The sequence below is a fragment of the Protopterus annectens genome, chromosome 4.part0 (assembly GCF_019279795.1).
Source record: "Protopterus annectens isolate FY-2018-M chromosome 4.part0, PAN1.0, whole genome shotgun sequence".
Lineage (NCBI taxonomy): Eukaryota > Metazoa > Chordata > Ceratodontiformes > Protopteridae > Protopterus > Protopterus annectens.
Window position 1 is genome coordinate 1,811,011,790 of NC_056733.1, and position 25,154 is coordinate 1,811,036,943.

Below are 25,154 nucleotides of genomic sequence, written 5' to 3' on the forward strand. Positions count from 1 at the left end.
AACCTGAAAATCCTAGCTCAGTAATTAATTTTACCCCAACGCTTTTGCTCCTTAAACCACTACATTTTAGCACTTCTAGCAACCAAAAATTTTATTTTTTCTAGTGAAATACACATTTTTGCTTCAGATACAAGGTCAATATATATGCCAGACTATTACTTTAGTCTGCCTGAGTAGAAATTAAACACATAATCCTCAGTGAAAACAGAGCATAATACAAAATGTTAGGCCGTGTTAGTGAAGACTGTTGGTGCTGAACTGAGAAAAATGAGAGCGCTTTGATTTACTCGTCAGGCTACATTCCTACCTCTAACAGCCTTGGATAGTAACATGAAAGGATTAGAAAGATGGATACAAGCAACAAGAATAGCTTTGTAGGGTAGCTGTGGTCACACTGACACATTCAGGGCCATGGCAATCTAGGAGGATGGCAAGAGTGAAACCATTGCTCCTTCATGTTGACAAGAGTCAGTTGAGGTGTTATGGGCACCCTGTAAGTGAGGATGCATTCTGGTCATCTCCTACAGAAGATCTACTAATCATGGTTTTTCAGATGGGATCCCAGGAGAGGAGGACATGTGGGGAAAAGGGGAATTATATATCTTGGCTTGCCTAGCAGTGTCTGGGGACAAAAAAGGATAGAGGTTAACTCTTACTGGGGGAGAGAATTCTGGTCAAATGAGCTTGGTGTCCTAATGGTATAACCCTAATGAGAAGAGAAAATGAATGGAACAAATTCATATGGAGTTCGGGGGGACAAATCCCCAATTATTAAGTATTCTGGTGACGCTCTCAAAATAAGATAATCAAGTCAGAAACATGAAATAAGCAGTAAGTGTTACTAAAAAATGAGGACTATAACTACTAATACAATACTAAATTACTTTAGAAATGAAAGCTAAATGAAGACTGGATTAATCTGCAAGAACTAGGATTTGAACAAGTCATAGTAGTTGATCTGAGAACCATCTGTAAGGCACTATTTTGAGAACAGATCAACATTTACAATATTAATTTGATTTTATGCTATAAAACTACTTCATAAACTTCCAAAACCTGCTTCTGCTAAAAGATCAATGGGTTTGACCAGTTTTATTTCAATGGTACAAGCACTTTCCATACATACCTTCCAACTGACTACAAGAAGAAAGCCCAGCAAATCCACTGTCAAAACTACAACTGGTGTCTCCATTACCATTCACATTCCCACTGCCAATTCTCTTCAACGGAGTTTGAAAATCTTCCTGTCAGAAGAAACAAAATGAGGGTATTAGGACAAGTTTACTAGGGAGCCGAGAGAGGGAAAAAAAGTTACCAAACTGAAAATACCTCACGTAAACCAGTAAGCAAAGCTGTTTTCTTAGCTTCCTCCAAGCGGATCTGTTTGCTGTCAAGCCAAACCAATTCATTGCAAGACGAGGGTTTAAAATCATTCTTGTCATATAGCTTCCCACGAATGCTATTAAAAATGACAGCCAGTGATCGGGGCAAAATCCCACCATCTCGAATAGTTCCTAGGAAAGAGAATTAAAAAAAAGTGCTTCACTAACTGATACATCGCCAAAACGGTGATATACAATTATTTCTAATGTCGGTAGAAGACTGATCACAAATGACAAATTTCAATCTTAGTCCAAGAGAGATGAGGTAAAAAAATGCAATTTCATAGTTACACTGACTCAAAATATAGTAAGAACTAAAATTATCGTAAAAATCATACGTAGCATGGGTATCCTCCCAAAATATACTGTCATCCAGTAACACCAATACAGAACTGGAATACCACACCTTCAGCAAAGCTAGGCCGACTCTGTAAAGTAAAACTAATTTACTGACTTTGCTAGACAAAACACAGCCACTTTTTTCATTCCCCACCCTATTATAGATCTTCCCTGTTTTAACCAATCTCTCCCTCTTATCAGCCAAATTAGAACAATGCTACAATAAAATAGCCAAATTCACAGCAAACAACACTGATCAGTTCACTGCCAGTCTGAAACATGTAAGCTGACCAACTAAATAACTTTGCTGTACTCTCACTGCATCCCTTTAAGACCTGTATTGAGGTTGAGGTGCTGACTGGCAGTTTGTATGTATTTATATCCACCATTTTTTTAACTTTGTAGATCTGAAGAAGCAGGTGCGAAAGCACTCATCTTTTATTTCATTTTCATAAAACATAAAAAAAAAAAAATAAAAAAAAATAGTGTACATCCTCCTACCGGCTTCTGTGTACTTTTGAACCTTAGAAACTGGTTTGCCCAAAGCAGCCAAAGAGAATGAAACAATTGATCAGATTTTCTGAATTATTTTATTCTGTGAAGGTAGAAACACAATGGTCTTTGAACATTTAACAAGTGCAGACAATATTCACCCTTGTTTGAAAATTTGGGGAAAAATACAGAAGTTGTACAGTCTGGTTAATACTGATATGCAAATTGGCCTCCAGTTGGGACCAAGTGCCTTCGACGGTCTTTCCCAGATAATGCCTCCCACCCTATCGGCTTGGGGCTGAGGAGGAACAGCGGGTCTGCCTAACAAAATTTCGTTGGAGTGAACACACTAAATGAGGTCTTTCTTGCATAAACTGGTGATTACCAAATAGGACATGGCTGGTTCAGTAAGGACCATTGGGGCCATTAAAGAATCCACATCGGATATCTCGCAAAAGAAACTAAAATGATGGGAGACTGACGTTGATTTTATAGTCTGCAACAGTTTTGCAGTCACTTTCTTGCTGCAAATAATCTGACTGACTTACGATTTTATTCTTTAAATTCCTTCTGAGTAAAGACACAATGCTGGTGTTTGTGTTTAGCATTGACCCTATGAATTCCGACTGCTGTGTTGGTTCTAGATGGGGTTTTTCATAGTTTATAGTGATTTCCATTGAGGAACAAGTTTGAAGAACAGTCTCTTGCCTGTAACAGTATATGCCTGGCGTAAGTGGTAATGAGACAGTCGTCTAGGCATGGAAAAGCAAGGAACCCTTGCAGTCTGAGCTGATACCACTGCTGTGAATTTGGTGTACACCCCAGGGGCTGTGGTGAGACTCAAAGGTAGGGCTCTGAACTGGTAATGACTGACAGAGTTTGAAGGGCAGGAATCTTCTGGAGCGCTTGTCCATTTTTCTATGGTAATGTGCATTTTGAAGATCTACTGAGCACTTCCAATAGTCCTTTCCTAAGAAAGGAAGTATAGACTAAATAGTAACCATTCGGAATTTGGTTTGATGAACTGACTTATTCAAAACACAGAGATCCAGAATCTATCTCCAGTCGAGTTCTTTTGCACTAAAAAGAATCTTGAGTAAACTCCAGATCCTATCTGCTGTTGTGGGACTGCTTGGATGACTTCTGTAAAGCAGTTTTTGAATTTCTAAAACTGCTGCATCCCTGTGACTGGGTGGGACATCTGGGATTCTTTTCGACTGTCTGACTTCCTTTTTAAAAGGCATATCGTAACCTCAGATTATAATCCTCTGTACCCATTGTCCGTAATTATCCTTTGCCAGGCAGGATGGTTGCAGGGATACTTCTCCCCCAAATGCCTCCTGAGGACAGCAACTGGGCCTCCATTCAGGAGTGCTGAAGAGTTACCAGAAAAAGAACTTTGCCCCAGGGGGGAGGTGTCACTGCATGTCAGTCATGGAAAGGTCCTTGAGAATTTTTAACCATAGCTTCCCACTTCTTTGGTTCCGTGAGGAAAGCCATTGAGGAGTAGAAAAGCATATGCCCATGGTAGACAGAAAGGGACTTTCATCCTTCTCACATCGTGCAAGGGTCTCTAACTTTGGGGCCAAAAAGTGATATTCAGTCAAACAGACTTGAATGGCTCTGCAAATTCACATAAGTGCATCCAGACATGTCTCCAGATGGCTGTGCAAGAACCCGCTGCCCTAGTCATCCCTTCAGCTGCATCCACAATGAGCCTCATGGACGAATTGCATATTGAATCAAGGGTTGCCAGCTGGGAAGCTACTCTGTCCTGAACCCCCTCAACTACCATTCATTTTAGAGTATCTGATAGCTACTTTATCAGATCTCGTTGAAGTCTTGTGAAATGCCATGAAGTTCAAGGACCTGAGCTTGAAGGTCGATAAAGTGTATACGCGCTTCTCAAATCTATTGCCCTAGACTCCTTGTTAAAGAATGGATAGGAGGACTTTCACCAGCAAGATCCTTTTTGGTGGCTGACGCTACCACCATGACATCTACTGGTGTTCTTTTAGCCCAATGCTGCTGATCCTGAGAAGCTTACAAAATATGATCTGGTGTCTTCGGAAATGGCTCGATGGAATCTGGTATCTTCCAAGCCTGAAGCGCAATCAGTTTGATCAGATAGTCAGTGGGCGGAGAGATCCAGAAAGTAGATGGTCTGGCACGGAAATCCTCCAGGTATACCCATGCCTCTGAGGAAAGTTTTAGGGAAGTCTAGCCACACCCCCGTTTTGGATCTCTAGTACGTCTCCAAAAGAGACATCTTCCGGGGGCGACTCTGCAGAACCTTCCCCTTCATCGAAATCAGTGTCTTCTGTGCAAGACTACTCAGAGGAGTCCAAGTGCATCCTCTTGCACTTCATCTCCTAAGTGAGATGGGCTTGAAGAGGTGTCTGAAGAGGACATTATCGCCACGGTTGGATCCTGAGGTTTCTGTGCCCGCTGTCCCAGGGTAGAGACAGGAGGATGCTCTAGGTGAGGTAGGACATGGCTGCTGGTCCGATGAAACTGGTATCAAATGTGAGCCCATAGCGGACAAGGGCTTTTTCACGGCCTGGAAAGCAGGCCCCCCTGTAAAGAAATGGGAGCCCGAAACTATGGTTCCATCCTGCACTGAGGAACCCACCTTAAAAGCCAGTATTGAGCTCATGTGTCGAAACCACAAGGAGCATGGATGGCTCCAACAACACAAGAGAACCACACTCCCCAGAACAGACAATGAAGTTACGACAGAAAGAGGTCTCCTGTTCCGACAGAACCAAAGAACTCAGTGCAGTTATCGGTGATAGAGATACAGAACTGATCCAAAAGATAGTCGAAACAGAGACTGTTGGCACCAGAAACTCTGAAGACTCACTTGAAATCAGAGTAGGAACAGCTGAAACTACGGGAATGGTTCCACAGCCAGGGACGCTAGGAATCAATGAAGAAGCTAAACCCTTTGCTGCCAGGAGCTGATCCACCAGCCTCAAAATAGACTCTGAGGCTTTTGGCAGAACCGATGAAAGATAACAGGGAATGAGATTTCTCCAAGAATGGGCTTGGAGGTCGGTCTCGGAGATAGGTCCATTGACAAGAAGAATGCCTTCTAGGCCTGATTTCAAAAGAAAACTCCCTCAGTTTTGAAAATGATGCAAGCGGGGACAGAAGTTGTGCTGAAGACTTGCCCATGGTAATTGCAGGTGTCAAAATAGTCTGTGCAGAAACAGGCACCCAGGCTTGTAGAATTTTCCCCATTCAGATTTGCAGAAACTGTGCGAACTGGGCAGGCTGCAACCATTTAAGTAGATGGTGCCGATGAAATTGTCAGAACCAATCAGCTCCGCTTAGATGCATCATACTTTGAAAACAAAAAGGAGGAGAGAGAGCCAATGTCTGTTTTGGATTTAGATGAACCAGATATGGACTCCTCGAAATCCAATTTAATAAGACCTTTCAAAATCAACTTGTTTTTACATTCTACAAGGGCCTGGGTGGCTGAAGCGGTGACAAATAGCACAATCTTCTTGAAGATGCACTAGGCCCAAGCAGTAGACACAGAGGAGTGTCCATCTGAAAAGTAGTCTTCTATCGCACTTCTGACATCTTTTCAATCCAGAAGAACCCTTTCTCTTTTCTGCCATATTAAACACACACACACTTATGGAAAGAAACGAAAAAGCAAAGTGTTTTTTTTTCATTTTCTTTTAAAGTTAAAATGGAAAAGTACATATCAACAATGGTACAGAAAGGTTACACTTATGGTAGCTAGAAAGGTGAAGTGAAAGAAAAGGTACCAACAATGGTACTAAAGATTTACCAGAAAAGTAAAGAGGGAAAAAAGAAAGGACTTAGTGTTTTCTGTCTTAACGCCATCATTGGTAGTAAGTGTTCAGAAAAGAGCCAAGAAAGGAGCTAGGTAAGCAAAATAACTATTGAGAATAAGAACAGTTGTGTACACTTACCATAAATGAAGATGATAGAGTGTATTCACTGTTGCCGTCATCACACTTTGGTATTCGGGCCAACTGAGGGCTACCTGCAGGCAGATAACCAAAGATTTAGTATTTCTTGTCAGTTGCAGTTGCTCCAGGTCAGACTTCAGGTCATCAGGGGCATAAAAAAACAGGCAGCCAATGACATTACATCAGTTCTTCTTGCCCCAAATATCAGGAGCCCCCAAACGGGAAGCTAAGCTATGGTAGAAAAATCTCCAACAGTAAACATTAAAAGACCAATACCCCTGCAAGGGGTGAGTAGTATACACAGAGAGGAGAGAGAGAGAGAAGGGGCTGGAGAGAGAGAAAATTAGAAGTTATGTACTCACCATAACGTTCCATCTGAGTAGGTGACTTCATTCGGATGCAACCTGTGGGTATCGGATCCGACCAAAGCTTAGGCTCCGAGCTCCTAGCTCCTCCCTCTTACCCATAACCCCGTGCCAAGCCCTGACTGACCTCAGATTGAGTTTGCCTCAAATACTGACCACAGTATACTAAAACAGCATAAATACCCGCTCTAAAAAGGCGAGGGGGATGGAGGGGGGGATGGTTGCACCCGAATGAAGTCACCTACTCAGATGGAACGTTATGGTGAGTACATAACTTCTAAATCTGAAGTAGGAAGACTTCATTCGCCTGGGACAGAGTCCCTAGCTACCTGAATCTTGGGCGCCATCATGGAAGGATGTTCGAGCACCGCTGAGCCAAAGGATGCTCTTCCTCTAGAAACAACATCCACCTTGTAATGAGAAATAAAAGTATCAGGCGAGGCCCAAGTAGCTGCAGCGCAGATATCATCCAACGAAACACGGGACTTAAAGGCGGCGAAACTGCTCTAGTAGAATGAGCCGTAACCCTCTGAGGAGCAGGTCTGCCTGAAGTGTCATATGCCTGCAATATGCAATTAGCAATCCATTTAGACAGAGTGACTTTAGACACTGCTTTACCCAGAGCAAATTTAGGAAGGGAGGCGAACAGCTGATCTGATTTCCTGTGGCCAGCTGTCCTGTTAATATAAAACGTAATTGTCTATGAACATCCAATGAATGCAATTTGTATTCCCCTTTGTTTGAATACTTGGGAAAAAGACAGGCAAATTGATTGACTGGTTAATATTGGATTCAGAAGAGACCTTCGGAAGAAAAGATGGATTGGTCCTGAGGCACACCCTATCAGGGAAGAAAGAAAGGTAAGGCGGTTTGACACAAAGAGCCTGAAGCTCAGACACCCTTCTGGCTGAAGTGATAGCTACCAGAAAGACAGTCTTCCAGGAAAGGAATTTTAAATCAGCAGAAGCTGCAGGCTCGAAGGGAGGAGCAGTAAGGGCCTGCAGGACTAAAGACAAATGTACAACCTCCTTGACTGGAGGTCTTAATAAAAACTCCCTTGAGAAAGGATTTGCATAATTTCGCTGTCATAAGGAGCTGTGTCCTGTCCAATATGATAATGCGATATAGCCAATTGTACTTTAATCGTGGAAGAACTGGCCCCTTGATGAAAGAGGTCTGTTAGAAATTCTAGCACCGCAGAGATAGGTGCTGAAAAGGATCCACTGTTCTCTGCCCTGCCCATATAGAGAACCTCTTCCATTTACTCCGATAAACCTGTCTGGTAGAAGGTTTATGAGCAGCCACCAAAATTGCTTTGACGGTGAAGAGATACCGAGAGTCCTAATTAAGGTTGGAATTGGAGCAGCCAAGCTGTCAACTTCAGGGTCCATAGATTGGGAACTGGCATTCCCAGAGGGTGAGAGATGAGATCCGAATTGGATCCAGAATCCATGGTGGATTGATTTTGTGAGACCATGGAACCAAGGTTGTCGAGGCCAGAATGGGGCAATGAGAATCATTCTGCTCCCCAAACTGTTGGCTTTCTGCAGAAACCTCTGCATCAGAGGAAGTGGAGGGTAGGCATAAAGAAGACCGGGAGGCCAAGCATGCACCAGAGCATCCTCGAACTCCTGGTGGGGAAGTAGAGCGAAGAAATTGTCGCATTTGGCGTTTGAGGGAGAAGCAAAAGATCGCAACAGGGTTGCCCCCAAGCGGCAAAAATCTTCTTCGCTACTTGAAGGTTTAGGGACCACTCGTGTGGAGAAAGGATGGTGCGACTGAGCTTTTAGGATGTTGGACTTTCCCGAATGTGCGTTGCTATCAGAAAGCCTTTGGTGGAAATTGCCCATTCCCAGACTCTCATGGCCTCTCGACAAAGGGATAAGACCTGGTTCCTCCCTGCTTGTTGATATACCAGACTACGGACATGTTGTCTGTCTGAATCGCATAGTCCCTGTAGGAAGAACGTGGTGAAGTGCTTGCAACGCTAGAGCACCGCCCTCATTTCCAGGACATTTATATGCAATGATGTCTCTGTGGGATTCCACGTGCCTTGGACAATCTTTTCCGCCGCAGAACCCCACCCGAGGCAAGAAGCGTCCGTGGTCACTGTGGCTCGGGAAATGCAGCGCAAAGGGTCTTCCTGCTAGGGGCTCCGGAGAAAGAAGCCACCACAGAAGGGAGTCCCTGCACGCTCTGCTGACCGCAATCGGAGCGTTTAGAGCGAACAAAGAGGAGACCACTGAACTTGAAGGGTCCATTGAAGGACCCGCATGCGTGGGCATGAATTAGAAGCGGGATAGCTGCCGCCATAGAACCTAGGGCCCTCAGGACCGCTGCAGTTGGTGACGGTTGAAGGATTGCTGTCACATGACACCTCAGGCTGGGTCTGGGGTGAGGAAGGCCCGCATTGATCTGGTGTCTAGACTTCCTCCTATGAAGTCTATAATTTGAGTTGGATTCAGGAAAGATTTCTCCCAGTTGATCGTTATGCCCAGCCTTGGTGCTAGTTGAAGGAAGTAATCCCTGGCTGAGCACAGAAGATGCCTTGATGATGCAGTCAGGAGCCAGTCGTCCAGGTGCGGAAAGACCTGTAATCCCTGGAGCCTCAGGTGGGTAAACACCCTGGGGCTGAGGTGAGACCAAAGGGGAGGACCCTGAACTGATAGTGACTGGCTCCCAGCGGGCGAAGAAACCTCCTGGATCGTCTGTCCATCCGAATGTGGTAGTCGCATCCTTGAGGTCTATGGAACACATCCAGTCGTTCTCCTCAAAGGGGAGTATAGATTGCAGGGTGACCATCCGGAACTTTTGCTTGGTTACTGACAGGTTCAACAGGGAAAGGTCTAAAATTGGTCTTAAGTCCCCGTCTTATTTGGCACCAAAAACCTGGGTAAAACCCTAATCCGGCTTGATCTGGGGACGCGCTGGATGGCTCTTTTTCCTAGCAGCTGCTCGATTGAGAGCTGCCGCCTCCCAGTGGGTGGAACATCTGGGAGGCTGCGAGATTTGGGGATCTTGATTAGGGGTATTGAATATCCTCTGGATATGAGTTGAAGCACCCAACTGTCTGTTGTTATGGACTCCCAAGAAGTCAGGTGCATCCCGACTGCCTCCAGAGACGGACAGCCGGCAACCCTTCAGGGCTGCTGCGTGGGTCTCTCAGAGAAGGGTTCTCTGGACCCAAAATTGCCAGGAGCCCCCCTGCCTCTGGCACGACGACCTCCCCGTCCTCCTCTGCCACGGAAGGACTGGTTATGCGGAGCAGGTTGGGACTGCTGCGACTTCCGGAACCACATCTTCTTCTGTCCCTTTTGGTTCTTAGAGAAGGACCTCTGGGGAGCTGAGAAGCGGACTCTGACGGCAGACAGCGTCTTCCCGTCCTTTTCGCTCTGGACAAGTGTCTCGAACAGTCTTGCCAAATAAGGCAGAACCATCGAAAGGGCATTAAAGGGCTCAGCAAAATCACAATGGCGGAGCCAGGCCTGTCGCCTCATGACAAGGCCTGCTCCGCTCCCTCAGTAGCATGAGACAGCAGCCGCATGAGCCGTGTGGACACAGATCTTAGAGTGGCCATTCGGTGGAATAAACCTGCTTATCCTCACTCGAGATGGACTCGGAGATGCATTTAATCAGATCTCGCTGCATCCTAATGACATGCGCCATGTAGTTCAGCTCTCAAGGAGAAGGTCGCTGAACTAAACACTCGCTTCCCAATTCGATCCATCGAATGGGACTCCTTGCCCGGAGGATGGACGGAGGGACTCTCCTGGGCCAATTCCCTCTTCGTGGCTGCAGCCATCATCATGGCATCTACTGGGGACCCTTACTCCAGTGGGTGCGGTCTGATGGAGGAGAAAGAATGCAGTCCGGGCGTTTTGGGATAGGCTCAATGGTGTCCGGATCCTTCCACGCCCTGATAGATATAAGATCTACCAGGGGTCAAGCAGGAGGGACACCCAAGAGGTAGAAGGGAATGCCTCCAAGAACACAGACTTCGTCGAAGAAGCCTTGGGGCAGACCACCCCCGATCCTTAACATCTCCATGATGTCTCCAAATGAGACGTCCTCAGGGGTGACCTAGGGAGCCTTCCCTTCATCCAAGTCTGTGTCTTCAGTGACGGACTCAGGGAGTCCATGTGCCTCCTCTTGCACTTGCGCTTCCGAGGTACTTCATCGGGGGCTGTCCGAGGAGTACTCTTCAGCAGATGGATGTTCCAAGGGAACCACTTGGGACATCGAGGCGGGCTGTCCCTGGGACCGGCTGGTGGGGGCCTGGCCCCACTGCAATGGAGTGCGGGATGGAGCCGTGGCAGGGACCGGGGTCCGGATGTCCTCGACAGTGCCCTTTCCATAACGTTGAAAGCCGAGGGAGCCAGCTTCTCTAAGCCCGAGCCGACCCCCACTGGATCCGGCGTGCGGATCGGGTCGGGGCAACCGGATCCGAGAGACCAGTGTGCTCCGACCTGGGCGGCACCAGCTCCCTCGGATCCGAGGCTCGCCCTCGGCTCCACCAAGCACTCAAGGGATGGGACGGATCCGAGGTGCGCCGACCAATCTGATCCGACCCACCCCGGATCCAAATCTGCAGCTCCGAACCCGTGGTATGGGTCGGAGAAGGAGCGACCTCCCGGTTGGGGGCTAGGAGCACTCCCATTTGCATTTGGGCCTGGATGAATTTCCTCATCATCCGGTCCATATCAGCCATCGAAAAAGTCGATCTAGAGGAGGCCACCGGCGGACCTAGAGAACCGTCTCGGTGACCTCCTGGAAGGGCTAGCCTCCTCCTCCTCGGGTCCAGGAGAGAACCGAGGGAGTGGAGCCGAGGAGGAGGAAGGCTAGAAGGCACAGGGAAGCCCGCAGATGGAGGAGCCGAGCTGGAAACGCTCTCCTCTTGTGGTGCTTCTCCTGTGCCTCTCCTTCTGTCTCTCCCTACTAGAATCCTTCCCCTCCGGCATTTTTAAGGGAGGTTGAGTCCCAGCCGGAGGGAGAACTCACAGCAACAAGTTGCTGACTGGAGCAGAGGCGAAGCAGTATCTGGGGGTAAAGACCCGCCAGCACTAACTGACCTCCGTTCCCTTAAAGCCGGGGTTGAACCCTGCACAAATGGTACAACCAGAAGACAGGTGTTCAACCCCAAGCGACGCAGTGTGGCCATCCGCTGGGGACAGCTTATGGCCACACTCGGTTTCGAAAAAGACAGCCTTAGGGGCTTCAGACATAACACCTAAGGCCTAAACACACACACAAACAAACAAACTACGAAAACCCGAGAAATATTAACTAAAGAGGGAGGAAAGCCTTAATCACACACAACACTAACTATTTTTGTAACAAAAAAAGAGAATTTTAACAATTTTCCTGTCAGAAAACTACTTATCTCAAAAACCACGCCAGGAGCTCAAGAATTCCGTTGCTTCTTGAAATCTGAGGTCAGTCAGGGCTTGGCAAGGGGTTATGGGTAAGAGGGAGGAGCTAGGGAGCCTAAGCTTTTGACGGATCCGAGGTCGGATCCGATACCCACAGGTTGCAGACGAATGAAGTCTTCCTACTTCAGATCTATAGTTGTGCACACTTACGATAAATGTAGATGTTCAAGTGTATTCACTGTTGCATTCATAACATTTGGGTTATCTGCATGCCCTCAACCGGCCAGAACAACAGAGTCTTTGGAATTCTGCGTCGGATGCTGTCTCTTCTTCCAGGACGTCAGGTCGTCAGGGGTATAAAACACGCAGCAGATGCCATTACATCAGATTTTCTTGTCCCAGATGTTCCAATGGGAAGCAATAATATGTTATGGTACACCCCCATCAAAAAGCAAATACACTTGAAAAAATAAATATACCAAACAAGAGGGAAAGGTAGCACCAAGAGAAGTCAGGCGGCTGGAGAGAGAGTAACCAGGGCTACAACAGTGAATACACTCAACGTCTATATTTATGGTAAGTGCACACAACTGAACTATGCTCTTCGTGTTTCACTGTTGCAGTCATCACATTTGCGTAGATTCCCAAAGCTAAGGAAGGGAGGAGGAAGTTAAAGAGCATTAGGGCCAGCTATTAAGCCCCGGAAGACTGCAGTGGCAAAACCAGCTCTGGACTTAGAAAAAAATAGGTATGTGATAATGCTTGAAGGTATGTACGGGAGCTCCAGGTAGCAGCTTCTAGGATGTCCCGGGTAGGAACTCCTCTGAGAAAGGCCGCAGAGGTAGATGCAGCCCTGGTGGAATGTGATCTTATCCCCTGTGGGGTAGGTTTTCCATGGTGCTTCTAGCAGAAATGAATGCAATGGGCTATCCATTTGAAAATTGTTTGCTTTGAAATGGCCTTCCCCTCTACCCCTGCAGCAAAGCCAACTAGAAGCTGTTCAGATTTTCTGACAGGCTTAGTCCTGACCAAATAAAATTTAAGTTGTCTGCGCACATTCAGAGAATGCAGTATTCATTCACCTTTGTTTTGTGGATTAGGAAAAAATTAGGCAAATGAATGGACTGATTAAGGGCCACACTAGACACCACCTTGGGCAAAAAGGAAGGATAGGTCCCGAGGGAAACCCTATCCACATGAAGATAATGAAGGGTTCCACTGCCATGAGGGCCTGTAATTCAGACATTCTTCTTGCTGAAGTGATGGCTAGAAGGAAGGCTGTTTTCTAAGAAAGGAATTTCGACTCTGCTGCTGCAGCTGGCTCAAAGGGGTGAAGAGAGCTTTTCCAATACAAAGTTAAGGTCTCAGGCTGGAGTGGGAGCTCTCATGGGGGGGGGGGGGGTCTTAAATTTTTGGCCCCTCAAAAGAATTGCTTTACCAGGGGGTGAGAGAAGAGGGGTGGCTCAGGATTTGTTCTGATGGAGACCCTGCCAGAATGAAAAATGATGAAAGGTTCCACGGCCATAAGTGCTTGTAGCTCAGACACGCTTCTTGCTAAAGTGATGGCCAGGGGCAATGCTGTATTCCAAGAGAGGAATTTTAAGTCTGCTGATGCTGCAGGCTCAAAAGGGGGCAGTGTGAGCTTTTCCAGAACAAAGTTAAGGTCCCAAGCAGAGGTGGGTGCTCTCCTTGGTAGCCTTAAGTTGTTTGCCCTTCTCAAACTGTTTGATGAGAGGGTGACAGAATAGGGGTGGCTCAGAGTTTTAATGAGCCGAGATGGCAGAGGCATGGATCTTAATGGAGGAAAAGGATAGGCCTCTGTGGAGTAGATCTGCCAAGTAATCCAGGATTAGAGGTAGAGAGGACAGAGTTGGGTCCTATCTTATAGACTGAATCCAGGAGCAATACCTTTTCCACTTATCAGCATAAGATTTCATTGTACTGGGTCTTCTGGCTTCAAGATGGTCACTGGGGGAGAATTCAAGGAAGAAGTCAGGCAAAGGAGAGTCTAGTAATTTTGATTTGAAATGGTCTGGCAAGGTTTGCTCCTTAAGCCAAGCATGCCTTAGTACAGAACCAGTGAATGTTGCCATGCAAGATGCTTCTAGGGCGTCAAAGCCACACTGCAATGTATGCTTATTGACTTGGCTTGCAGAATGCATAAAGCTCTTGTAATGCTTTATTTTCTGCACAGACCGTAAAGGTAGCTATTTTTTGCTTCAGTTCCATAATATGATGTTGGTAATTCAGCATGTCAAACTGGCAATTCAAAGCCCTAATGGCGAGAGTTGCAGAGGTGTATACTTTCTTAGCTCATCTGTCTAAAGCTCTGGAGTCCTGTCCGAAGAGGTGGGATTCTTAGCTGTAGTTGCTTTCATACTTTTAGGCCCCTGGGAAATGATCGCTGGGTCAGCAGTAAGATTTTCAAAAAGGAATTTGAGAGAGTCTGGTACTCTGCAGTACGGGTCTGGTTTCCTAGGAGCAAAGGGTAAAGTATCAGGAGTTAGTGGATTCCATAAAAACATCATCCAGGACTGGGGGTATTGCTAAAGGCCTATGTTGTGGTAAGTCTAGAAATTCTCTGAGTCACTTTTTAGACTGAGGATAGTCTTGGCATTCCCAGTGGAAATGCTCTCAAAGTATGTAAGGTTTCCCCAAAAGAAAAAATATTGAAGAGAAGCAGAGGGAATAAATTCTTCTGTATCTGAATCCTCATAAGCAGATAAAGGCATGCCTTCATAATCAGATACCTCCGTCATCGGACTCTTGGTCTGTTAAAGCTGCTGGGGACAGGTCTCTTTCTCTTAGCAGGGGAAGGCTGACTTCCCTTAATCAACATAAGGTAGTCTGCCATTTTAAGCATTTGATGTTGCGGCAAGGAAGTAGGTGCATGAGTTTGAGTAGTCTGTTTTTAGACGCATACTCTTGGCCTTAGAAACTCGGTAGTTTTAGACAGAACTGAAGACGCGAAAAAAGTCGGTTTGTGTCTAGTATCAGTAGTGCGAAGAACTTCCTCAGAAGCTGGTGCCTGCTCAGCGGCTCCAGACCCATCAAAGGGAGAGACATCCGCAGGTTCCGAAGAGTCTCACGGCATACCAGACTCCAAATGGGTCTCTGCAGACGCCTGCGAAAGCACCTCAGTTGAGTACCTGCGAACTGGCAACTAGCTTAACGGAAAACTTGTCGGCAGTTTTGGACCTGTGCGGTCTGTCGGTCTATCTTTACATTTTTTTCGGTAGACTGATGGCTTACTGAAGCCATCTCAGAATACGGTGAAAGTACAGTTGTGTACACTTACCATAAATGTAGATGTTAGAGTGTATTCACTGTTGCAGTCATTACATTTGGGATAATCTGCTGGCAGGTTGCCCTCAGTCAGCCTGAATAACAGAGTCTTGGGTCCTGCCATCGGTTGCTGTCTCCTCTTCCATGACGTCAGGTCATCAGGGGGTATAAAACATGCAGCCGACGCCATTTTATTCAGTTTTTCTTGCCCTAGATGTCAGGTAACCGCCAAATGGAGAGCAAATATTATTTTATATATATATATATATATATATATATATATATATATATATATATATATATATATATATATATATATATATATATATATATATATATATATTAGATATATATATATAAATAAACAGCAATATATGAAAAAGCACTTTTAGCAACATAAACTTTACTTTCATCTAAAAGCAAATATACCACAAAGGCTTTAGAATATAGTGAAAAAAAGAGAAGTTATAGAAAAGGAGGATGGCGGGTGGGTAACCCGGACTGCAACAGTGAATACAATCGAACATCTACATTTATGGTCAGTGTACACAACCGTACTATGTTCTTCGTGTTTCACTGTTGCAGTCATTACATTTGGGTAGAATCCCAAAACTATGGATGGGAGGATGGAAATAAATAGCATTAGGAGTGGCTATAAGGCCCTGCAGAACTGCAGTGGCAAAGCCTGCCCAGGATTCAGAGAAGAGAGGCAAATAATAATGCTTTGTGAAGGTATGAACAGAACTCCAAGTAGCAGCTTCTAGAATGTCTTTGGTTGGAACTCCTCTGAGAAAGGCTGCTGAGGTAGAGGCAGTTCTAGTGGAATGTGACGCGATTCCCTTGGGTAGAGGTTTACCATCATGCAAGTAGCAGAAACGAATGCAGTGGCTTATCCACTTAGAAATAGTCTGATTTGATATAGCCTTCCCCTCCGATCCTGAAGCAAATGCCACCAGTAGTTGCTAAGACTTTCTTAGAGATTTGGTCCAGTTTAAGTAGAATCTTAGTTGTCTGTGCAAGTCCAATGAATGCAGAATCTGCTCCCCCTTGTTCTGCGGATTTGGGTAAAAAGCTGACAGGTGAATAGATTGGTTAATAGCCACACTGGATACCACCTTAGGCATAAAGGAAAGATTGGTCCCGAGGGACACCCTGTTCGGGTAAAATGTAACAAAAGGCTCCAAAGCCGTGAGAGCCTGTAGTTCTGAAACCCTTCTTGCTGAAGTGATTGCCAAAAGGAAAACTGTTTTCCAAGATAAAAACGTTATATCTGCAGTAGCTGCTTGTTCAAAAGGAGGCAGGGTGAGTTTTTCCAGCACAAAATTGAGGTCCCATGCAGGAGTTTGTGATCTTCTGGGAGGCCTTAAAGTTTTGGCCCCTCTAAGATACTGTTTTAGCAGAGGATGAGAAAAGATGGGAGGCTCCGTGTTGTAATGAGCCAAGATGGCAGAGGCATGGATTTTTATTGAAGAGAAGGATAGGCCCTTGTCAAGCATCTCAGTCAAGTATTGTAAAATCTGAGGGATATTTGGTTTTGCTGTGTCCGTTCCTTGTGCTTGGTTCCAAGCACAGAATCTTTTCCATTTATCAGCATAAGATTTTCTAGTATTAGGCCTTCTGGCTTCTAAAATGACATCCATAACAGATTTACGGAGAGGTGGTGTTTGAATAATTACATGATCAGCCATGCTGCCAGGTTCAGAGTTTGGAGCTGAGTGTGCAGAATTTGATTGTTCTGCTGAGACAGAATGAGGTATTTGAGGCAAGCACCAAGGAGAGAGTTGAGGCATATTCCTTAGAAATGGCTACTAGTGCTGGCGAGGCCAGTCCAGAGCAATTAGGATCATTTTTGGTTTTTCCTGTCTGACCTTTAGTAAGACCTTGGAGAGAAGAGGCAGAGGGGGAAAGGCGTAGACTGATAGGTTTTTCCAACTGAAGGATAGAGCATCCACTTTCCATGCTTGTCTGTGAGGAGTCCTTGTGCAGAATTGGTCTAGTTGATAATTGTGGGGGGAGGCAAATAGATCTATATCTGGGCTCCCCCATTTCTGTGTTACCATGTTGAAGACTTGTGGATCCAGTTTCCACTCATGTGGGTCCATAAGATTTCTGCTTAGGTTGTCTGCCAGAGAATTTTGTTTTCCTGGCAGGAATTGAGCTTGAAGATGTACTTGGTAAGTCAAGGCTGTGTTCCACAATGCCATGGCTAGTCTGCAAACTGGGTAGGAATGTGTACCCCCCAGCTTGTTTATGTACCACATAACCGTGGTGTTGTCAGTCTTTATCAATAGTTGTCCTGGATGAAGTAAGTCCTTGAAGGCAGTAAGGGCATTCTGAACAGCTTGCATCTCTTTCTGGGTTTTACGCAGATGCATTTGTTTTGGGCTCCATATGCCCTGAATGTATCTCCCCGCCAGGTGGGCCCCCAAAGCATAGTCTGATGCATCTGTAGTTAGGGTTTGGGTGGCAGGGGGTAGAGTGAATGACCGTCCCTTGTTTTGGTGGCATGTCTCTGCCCACCAAAGAAACTCCGGTTGTAGGCAGGGAATGAGAGGAATAATTGTTTCCAGACTGTGACAATGGTGACTCCATAAACTTTTTAGGTACCACTGAAGTTTCCTCATATGCAGTATTGCATATGGAATTAGTAGAATGCAGGATGTTATGAACCCAAAAGCCTGCAGAATTTGTCTTGCAGATAACTGGGGTTTTGTTGCCATCTGTGTGAAGTATATAGTCAGTTGCCTTTGTTTGTCTGGCGTAAGGTAAGTCATCTGGGCAGTTGTATTCAAGCTTGCACCCAAGAATGTAATTTTTTGAGAGGGTACCATTTGTAAATTCTTATAGTTTATTGTGTACCCTAGCCATGTTAGAAGCCTTTTTACAAACGCTAGATGTTGAAGAAGAATGTCCTTGTTTTCTGCTTGAAAGAGAAAGTCGTCAAAGTAAGGATAAATTTGGATGCTTCTTTGTCTGCAAAATGCAATTACTGGTGCCGGGCACTTTGTAAAGACCCTGGACGCAGTAGATAAGCCAAAGGGCAGTGCAGAGAATTGGTAATGCATAAAACCTGCCTTAAAGTGGAGGTATCTTCTGCACGATTCCCTTATTGGGATATGCAGGTATGCCTCTTAAGTCTAGAGTCACAAACCAAGCGTTGCTGCCCAGCATCGGCAGTAGCTGTTGTAAAGTTAGCATTTTGAATTTTGGAATGTCCAGGAATGTGTTCAAAATCGATAAGTCCAGTACTGGATGCCAGGCATGGTCTTTTCTGGGCACCAGGAACAGCCTTGAATAAAAACCTTGTCCTTTTTCCTGTTCTGGTATTGGTTGAATAACCCCCATATCCATGAGGGACGTAACTTGTTTCTTAGCCACTGCCCACTGATTTTGTTGCAGATCTGGCCAACTGTTTGGAAATGGCAAATTATGGAAATGAAATCTGTATCCCTGGGATACTATGTTTAATACCCACTTGTCCTGGGTAATTAACTGCCAATTTTGAGCATGAAGTGCTAATTTTCCCACCAACGGGGCTGCCAAAATATAAGTGCTTGGTGATGGTAGAGGGAAGTCATTGAGACTGCTTACTGTAGGGTTGTGCTTTGTTTCCTCCAGATTTGGAGGTGGAGGCACCCCATTGCTTTGACCTGTAAGAACCCCGTGATTGGTTATCTAGAGCCTTTTGAGCGCCTGGATTTGCCTTGAAAGGCTCTGTTGGACACAGAAAAGGACCAATTTTTAGTAGGCCAGTGCCTACTAAATCTGGGAGGCTGTACTTGTAAGAAATATTTTACAGTTTGCATAGATTTAGCTTTGTTTTCCATTTTCTTTAAAACCTCTTCTGCCTTATTACCAAACAGAGCATCATGCTGTAAAGGGGCATCCAACAATTTAGCTTTAACATGATCAGGCAGATTTTGCTCCTTGAGCCAGGCATGCCTTCTAATCACAGATCCAGTAACTGCGGCCCTGCAAGATGCCTCCAAGGAATCAAAACCACATTGCAAAGTATGTTTCCAACCTGTTCTGCTCCATGCAATAATTCCTGAAATTCATTATTTTCCACACAATCAGAAATCAACATTTTCTGTTTCAATAGGCCCATAACATGCTGTTGATATTTAAGCATATGAAACTGGCAGTTTATGGCCTTAATTGCCAAGGTTGCAGACGTATAAACCTTATTTCCCCATCTATCCAGCACCCTGGAATCTCTATCAGAGGGGGTACGATTTTTGGCTGTAGAGGCCTTTACACCTTTGGGACCCTGAGAGATAGTTTCAGGATCAGCAGCAGGATTTTTGAATAGAAATTTGTGGGAGTCAGGAACCCTGTAATATCTGTCTGGCTTACTAGGAGCCGGAGGTAGGGAATCAGGAGCCATGCTTGATTCCGAAAACACATCAACAATGTCTAATACAGGAGGTATAGCCAAAGGCCTATGCTGAGGAAGAAGGAAATCCCTGAGCCTCTTTTTTGATTAAGAGAAATCCTGACTCTCCCAATGAAAATGTTCCCTTAAAGTACGCAAGGTTTCTCCAAAAGAATAATCCCTCAGGAGGAGATGCAGATGGAATGGATTCTTCTGCATCTGAATCCTCATACGGTGGTATAGAAAATTCCTGATCAGTAGAGGAATTAGAAGAAATAGAAACCTGATCTGAAGATTCATAATCAGTGTCTTGCCTAGGCCTCTTAGCAGGGGGGGGGGGGGGGGGGGGTTGGGAACCCCTGATCAGGGTAATTAAGTCCTCATTTTGATCATCTGATTTTTAGGCATAGGGGCCTGAGCACGTGGCTCATGCATCGTTTTTTTTTTAGACTTAGAAGTTGTTTTTGATTTTGTTTTTGAAGCTGGCATCGGTTTAATATAAAAATGTTGAGGCCTGAAAACACCCACAGAAGCCGGTGCCTGCTCAGCAGCTCCAGACCCATCCAAGGGAGAGACATCCGCAGGTTTAATACTCTGAAAATCTCGTGGCATACCAGACTCCTCATGGGTCTCGGTAGAGGCCTGCGACTCAAAAGTAGCGGGTATCAGAGGCTGCGAAAGCACCTCACTGAGTACCGGTGAACTGGCGACTGGCTTGGGAGAAGTTTTGTCGTCGGTTTTGGACCTAGACAGCCTCTCTCTTTCTTTCCGTTTTTTGTGAACTCCGCTAGTCGGACTGCTATCCGACGACATTTCAAGGTAATTAGATCTGGATCCAAAATATTTTGAAGCAAAAATATACTGACGCTTAATAGTGCGCTGGTTAAATCTAACACAAAACCAACAGCAAAGCACGTTATGATTTAGACCTAGGCAAGGAATACAGTACAAATGAAAATCCTTATGAGGTATTTGCTTCTCACAAGTAATGCAATTATTAACTTTTACTGACATCGGTAAGGAGCAAGAAAAAGTTTCCCCAACTGGGTACTTACCTTGAATTGAAGACTTCAGTTCTAAAACTTGAATGCGAAAATTTCAGGAGTCGGCCGACCGGCACTTGCAAACTGCTTCTGCTTCGGGCACCACATGGCAAGCAAGACTGAAAATGATGTCGGCTGCATGTTTTATACCCCTGACGACCTGACGTCATGGAAGAGGAGACAGCAACTGACGCAGGACTCAAGACTTTGTTATTCAGGCCGACTGAGGGAAACCTGCCAGCAGAATACCCCAAATGTAATGACTGCAACAGTGAAACACAAAAAAACTTCGAAAGTATTTAGCGACAATAAGGGCTCGATGCCAAATAGTTCAGGCATTGAACAAGGCAAAAAACTGACAGCGAGGGACGTTGTGGTCTGGGCCTAAACAGGTGACAGTAAGAATGAAAATCTCGGTGTGGTATTTGCTTTCCACAAGCAAGACAATTGTTAACTTTCTGACATCAGTTAGAGCAAGAAAAATGGATCCCCAACGGGGTACTTATCTTTAGAAGACTTCAGGATAATTCAGTTAGATAACGAAAACTCAGGTAGCAGCCGACCGGCACTCGTGCAAACTGCTTCTGCTTCAGGCTCCTCGGCAAGAAAGACTGATGTAATGGCGTCGGCTGCCTGTTTTTATACCCCTAACGACCTGACATCAGACCTGGAGCGACAGCAACTGATGCAGAAATACTAAGTCTCTGGTATTCGGGCCAAATGAGGGCTAACTGCAGGCAGATAATCCAAGTGTGATGACTACAACAGTGAAACACGAAGACCATCAAAAAACTGCATGTGTTTTCCCTTTAAACTATTAAGAAATAAGCTGCTCGAGAGCTGTAGAGGGGAAACATGTCTGCTCAATAAAAACAGTAATCTAGATCGGAGGTTAATCCTGAAAGGAGCATTACGAGTAAAGGCTAAGCTCAAGAGTTTTTGGAAGACACAAGCTGGAGTAACGGCAGAGTCCATTCCAAGACACGGAACCAACCCCCCCCCCCCCTCAAGTCAAGGATTAAGTGACATCTGAGAGCAGATTTTATGGTCATCCCCAGTGAATGGCAAATCTGGAGCAAATAGTCCCTGGAATGTAGGGGATGCTTGGAGACAGCAGTGAGGAGCCAGTCATCCAGATATGGAAACACTCAATCCTTTGAGTCGTAGATGAGCAGCTACCACCACCCTGGGGGCTGTGGTGAGTTCAAAGGGCACGCCTCTGAAATGGTAGTGACTAGCTCCCAGCTGAAAGAGCAACTATGGAAGCTCCCAACTATTTTGATATGATAGTACACATTCTGAAGATCTATCGAGCACATCCAATCATTCTTGTGAAGAAATGGTAGGATGTACTTTATCAATTCAAACTGCTTAGATCCAAAATTTGTGAGAGGTTCCCTGTTTTCTTGGGCAAGATCCAAATCCTGTTTAGTCTGATGGGACATTTTAGATAACACTTTCTAGGAATTTTGGAATTTCTTGTGCTGTACCCTTCCTCTGACTGGTTGCAATGTCAAGAATTTTATTCCTTTTGTGAAGCAGTTCAAAAAAATGGAATGAAATAACAGCTGGATATGATTTTTAGCACCCAGGCATCTTTTATGATTGCCCAGGCTTCTGGGTACAGGGATAATCATCCCATGAATGCCTCCAGAGTTGAAAGTCAGGCAGTGCTTCAGGAGTGCTGCAAGGGTCTGTCCAGAAAAGAATCCCAGAAACCCTGGATCTGCTGACTCCTCTGCCTCTAGGGCAACATCTCCCATTAGAATTTCATCCACTGCCTCTGGAGGAATAGTCTCCATGCAGATCTTGGAAGGGTCCCAAAAATATTCTAAACCATATTTTCTTACCTCCTCTCAGATTCCTAGAAAAAGTCCATTGAGGGGCAGAAAACATGATTCGCAGACCAGTCTGCATCTTTTCCATCTATTTCGCGATGGGTAAGCGTCTTTTACTGACAGCCAAAACGGAGATGTGCCATTGAATAGGAAATGGAAAAAGGACATCGTAAAAGGTTCCGCAAAGTCGCATAGCTGCATCCATTCAGGTCTCCTTAGATCAATACCTGAACCAGTAGCTGATGAGGTGCCTTCAGCTATGCAAGAAATAAACCTCATTTAAGCATTTGAGAACAAAAGAGGGGCCAGCTGCAAGGATGTTCTTATGAAATCCTCTGCGGGCATGGAAGCAGTATTTGAAAGATCTTTGGTCAAATCTCTCTGAAGTCTCGTGAAGTGCGCCAGGTAACAGAGACACCTCAAGGCAAAGGATGCCAAGGCAAAGACTCTCTTTCCAAATATGTCCAATTCCCTAGACTCTCTGTTTGGAAGATGGACAGAAAAGCTTGGTTCTGTTAGCTGTTTTTTGGTTGATGCTGCTACTATCATAGCAACAACCGGGACTCCTTTGCTCAAGTGGGGTCTGTCTTTTGAAGGAGCTAATTATTTCTCTGGTCTCTTAGCGACAGGTTCAGTATTCAGGTCCTTCCAAGCTTGGTGGGAAACCAAATCAATGAAATCATCTGCCAAGGGGGTACCTCAAGACAAACAGGTCAGAACCAGAAGCTTCATCCCCACCCAGATTCTTCTGTGGGGGGAGGTTCTGAAGACCGGCCATCTTTTTTGTCTGGAGGATCTGTAAAATGTTGTCTGGTGGTGATCTGCGGGACCCTTCTGCTTCAAAGCCAGTATCTCCTATGTGGGACTCCCACTGGGGAATCAATGTGCCTCCTCTTGCACATTCTCTTCCAGTGGACCTTTTCTACGGGACGTTCAGGGGAGGTGTTGGAAGAGAGAAGTTCCTCTACCGGAACCAACTGGACACTAGTTGGAAGAGACCATCCCTGTGGAGTAGGTCTGATAGACTCGGAGCTCTGAGTCGAGGGAAAATGGGCTGGATCCGAAAAATGAGGTGGTGGTTCTCTAGACAGAGAAAAAGCCCTTTTCACAATTTCAAAGGCAGACTGACAGTGGTTTTGACAAGTTCTGCCGTAGCCAGAGCTTCCAGCTAGGCAGGTCTCTATCACTCTTGGATTCATGCTTTGAGGATGAAACAAGACCTGAACTATCCTGGGCCAAGGCTCCACAGAGCAGGTATGGATCCAACAAAAGAGTCTACCCTTGCCCCACGGACACACCACTGAATTCGGCTGCAAGACACATTCTGAACACAGAGTATCGGACTGGAACCAGTCAAGGATACCACCAGAGTTTCAGATATCTTCCTCTAATTCTACTCTGGACCTCTAAGGGATTTGAGATACTGGGATAAACAACTGGACGAATCAGGAGGAGGAGATAAAATAGGTTCTGGATGTTGCAGGAAAACTTATCGATGCGACAGGGAATGAAGCCGTTTAAGACCCCATATGGATCAGAGTTCTGAGAAATTTTCCCATCATCCTATCCACAACCGCTTCTGAAGGATCCGGAGGTAGTGGCGGATTGTGACCTAGAATATTTCTCAGGTGTTTGAAGCAATGGGGAATGCAGTGTAAGTTATATAATTACATATTCTGGAATGCAGAGTAGGTGATATGGACTTAAATACATATTCTGAACCATGACAGGTGCTAGGATTCAGATCAAAGGACAGTGCTGTAGGGCTGATTGTCATATCAATCAGATTCAAAACCTTCAGACCAGAGGATCATGTTTTTGGATCTGATAGTCAGGATCCAAAGTTTTTTGGGTCTTGGAAGGTGACTTCAATGAAACCTGGGGAACTTTGGTGGGGAGCATTTTCAATGTTCCAGCAGAGAAGATTTGCTGGTTTTGGAGGGGGTTGAACCCCAGAAGTACATGTAGCAGGAAGATGATGTTTCAAAATCAACTTATTACAGTGATCAGCCAAAGCCCTTGAATTGAAGGTTGAACATGTAATACAACGGGTGTCCAAATTACCATCTCCAAGACAAAATACGCACTCCTTGCGAAATTTATCTCCACAAGAAGTACATTTTTAAATGCTGTCAGTTTAGCCAACATGTTAGGTAGCCAAGCAAATGTAAGCTAGAAGATTTTTTTTTTGGAAATATAAAAAAGAAAGGGTTTAATTACAAACAATGGCAATTTAAACAAAATATGCTATATAAAAAAAAGGTTAAGCAGCAAAAATACCACCAATTCATAAGTAAAGTTATGATAAAGTTCATTATCTAGAAAATAAAAGAAATGGTAGGAAGTTTCAACATCCTGTCAGAAGCTAAGAGGGAGTATGGAAATAGCTAAATTCAGCTAAAGTTTTAACTTTTAAAAAGAGAAAAAAGTTAAGTTAAATCACAGAATAATCTCTAATAAAGCTCGAGAGAGGAACCTGTGCCTGCTCACAATGGCAGCAAGTGAGATTAGAAGTAATGGGGATGGACTAAGGGATTATGAGTAGAGGGAGGAACTTGAGTTGGATCAAAAGTCTCGAGTATGCTGCAGAGTCAGAGCAGATCTGAAGGCACGGGGTTGAGGAAAAATGAAAAGGACATCAGATTTAGGTAGGTGTACTACATTCAGACATAACACATATGCACTATGAACACTAGAGATAATTTTACATAACATA

The 25,154-nt window shown here is 45.0% G+C and overlaps 1 protein-coding gene across 1 annotated transcript in view; it reads right to left on the reverse strand.

Annotated features, from left to right (window-relative positions):
* Positions 1-1,097: 1,097 nt before the first annotated feature.
* Positions 1,098-25,154, reverse strand: part of LOC122800495 (kinesin-like protein KIF20A) — a 448,801-nt gene continuing 424,744 nt past the window's right edge. The window contains exons 6-7 of the mRNA XM_044069933.1: positions 1,330-1,514; positions 1,098-1,244 (exon numbers count right to left, since the gene is read on the reverse strand). Coding sequence (XP_043925868.1) covers positions 1,098-1,244; positions 1,330-1,514 — 332 coding nt within the window. The remainder of the gene's footprint in view (positions 1,245-1,329; positions 1,515-25,154) is intronic.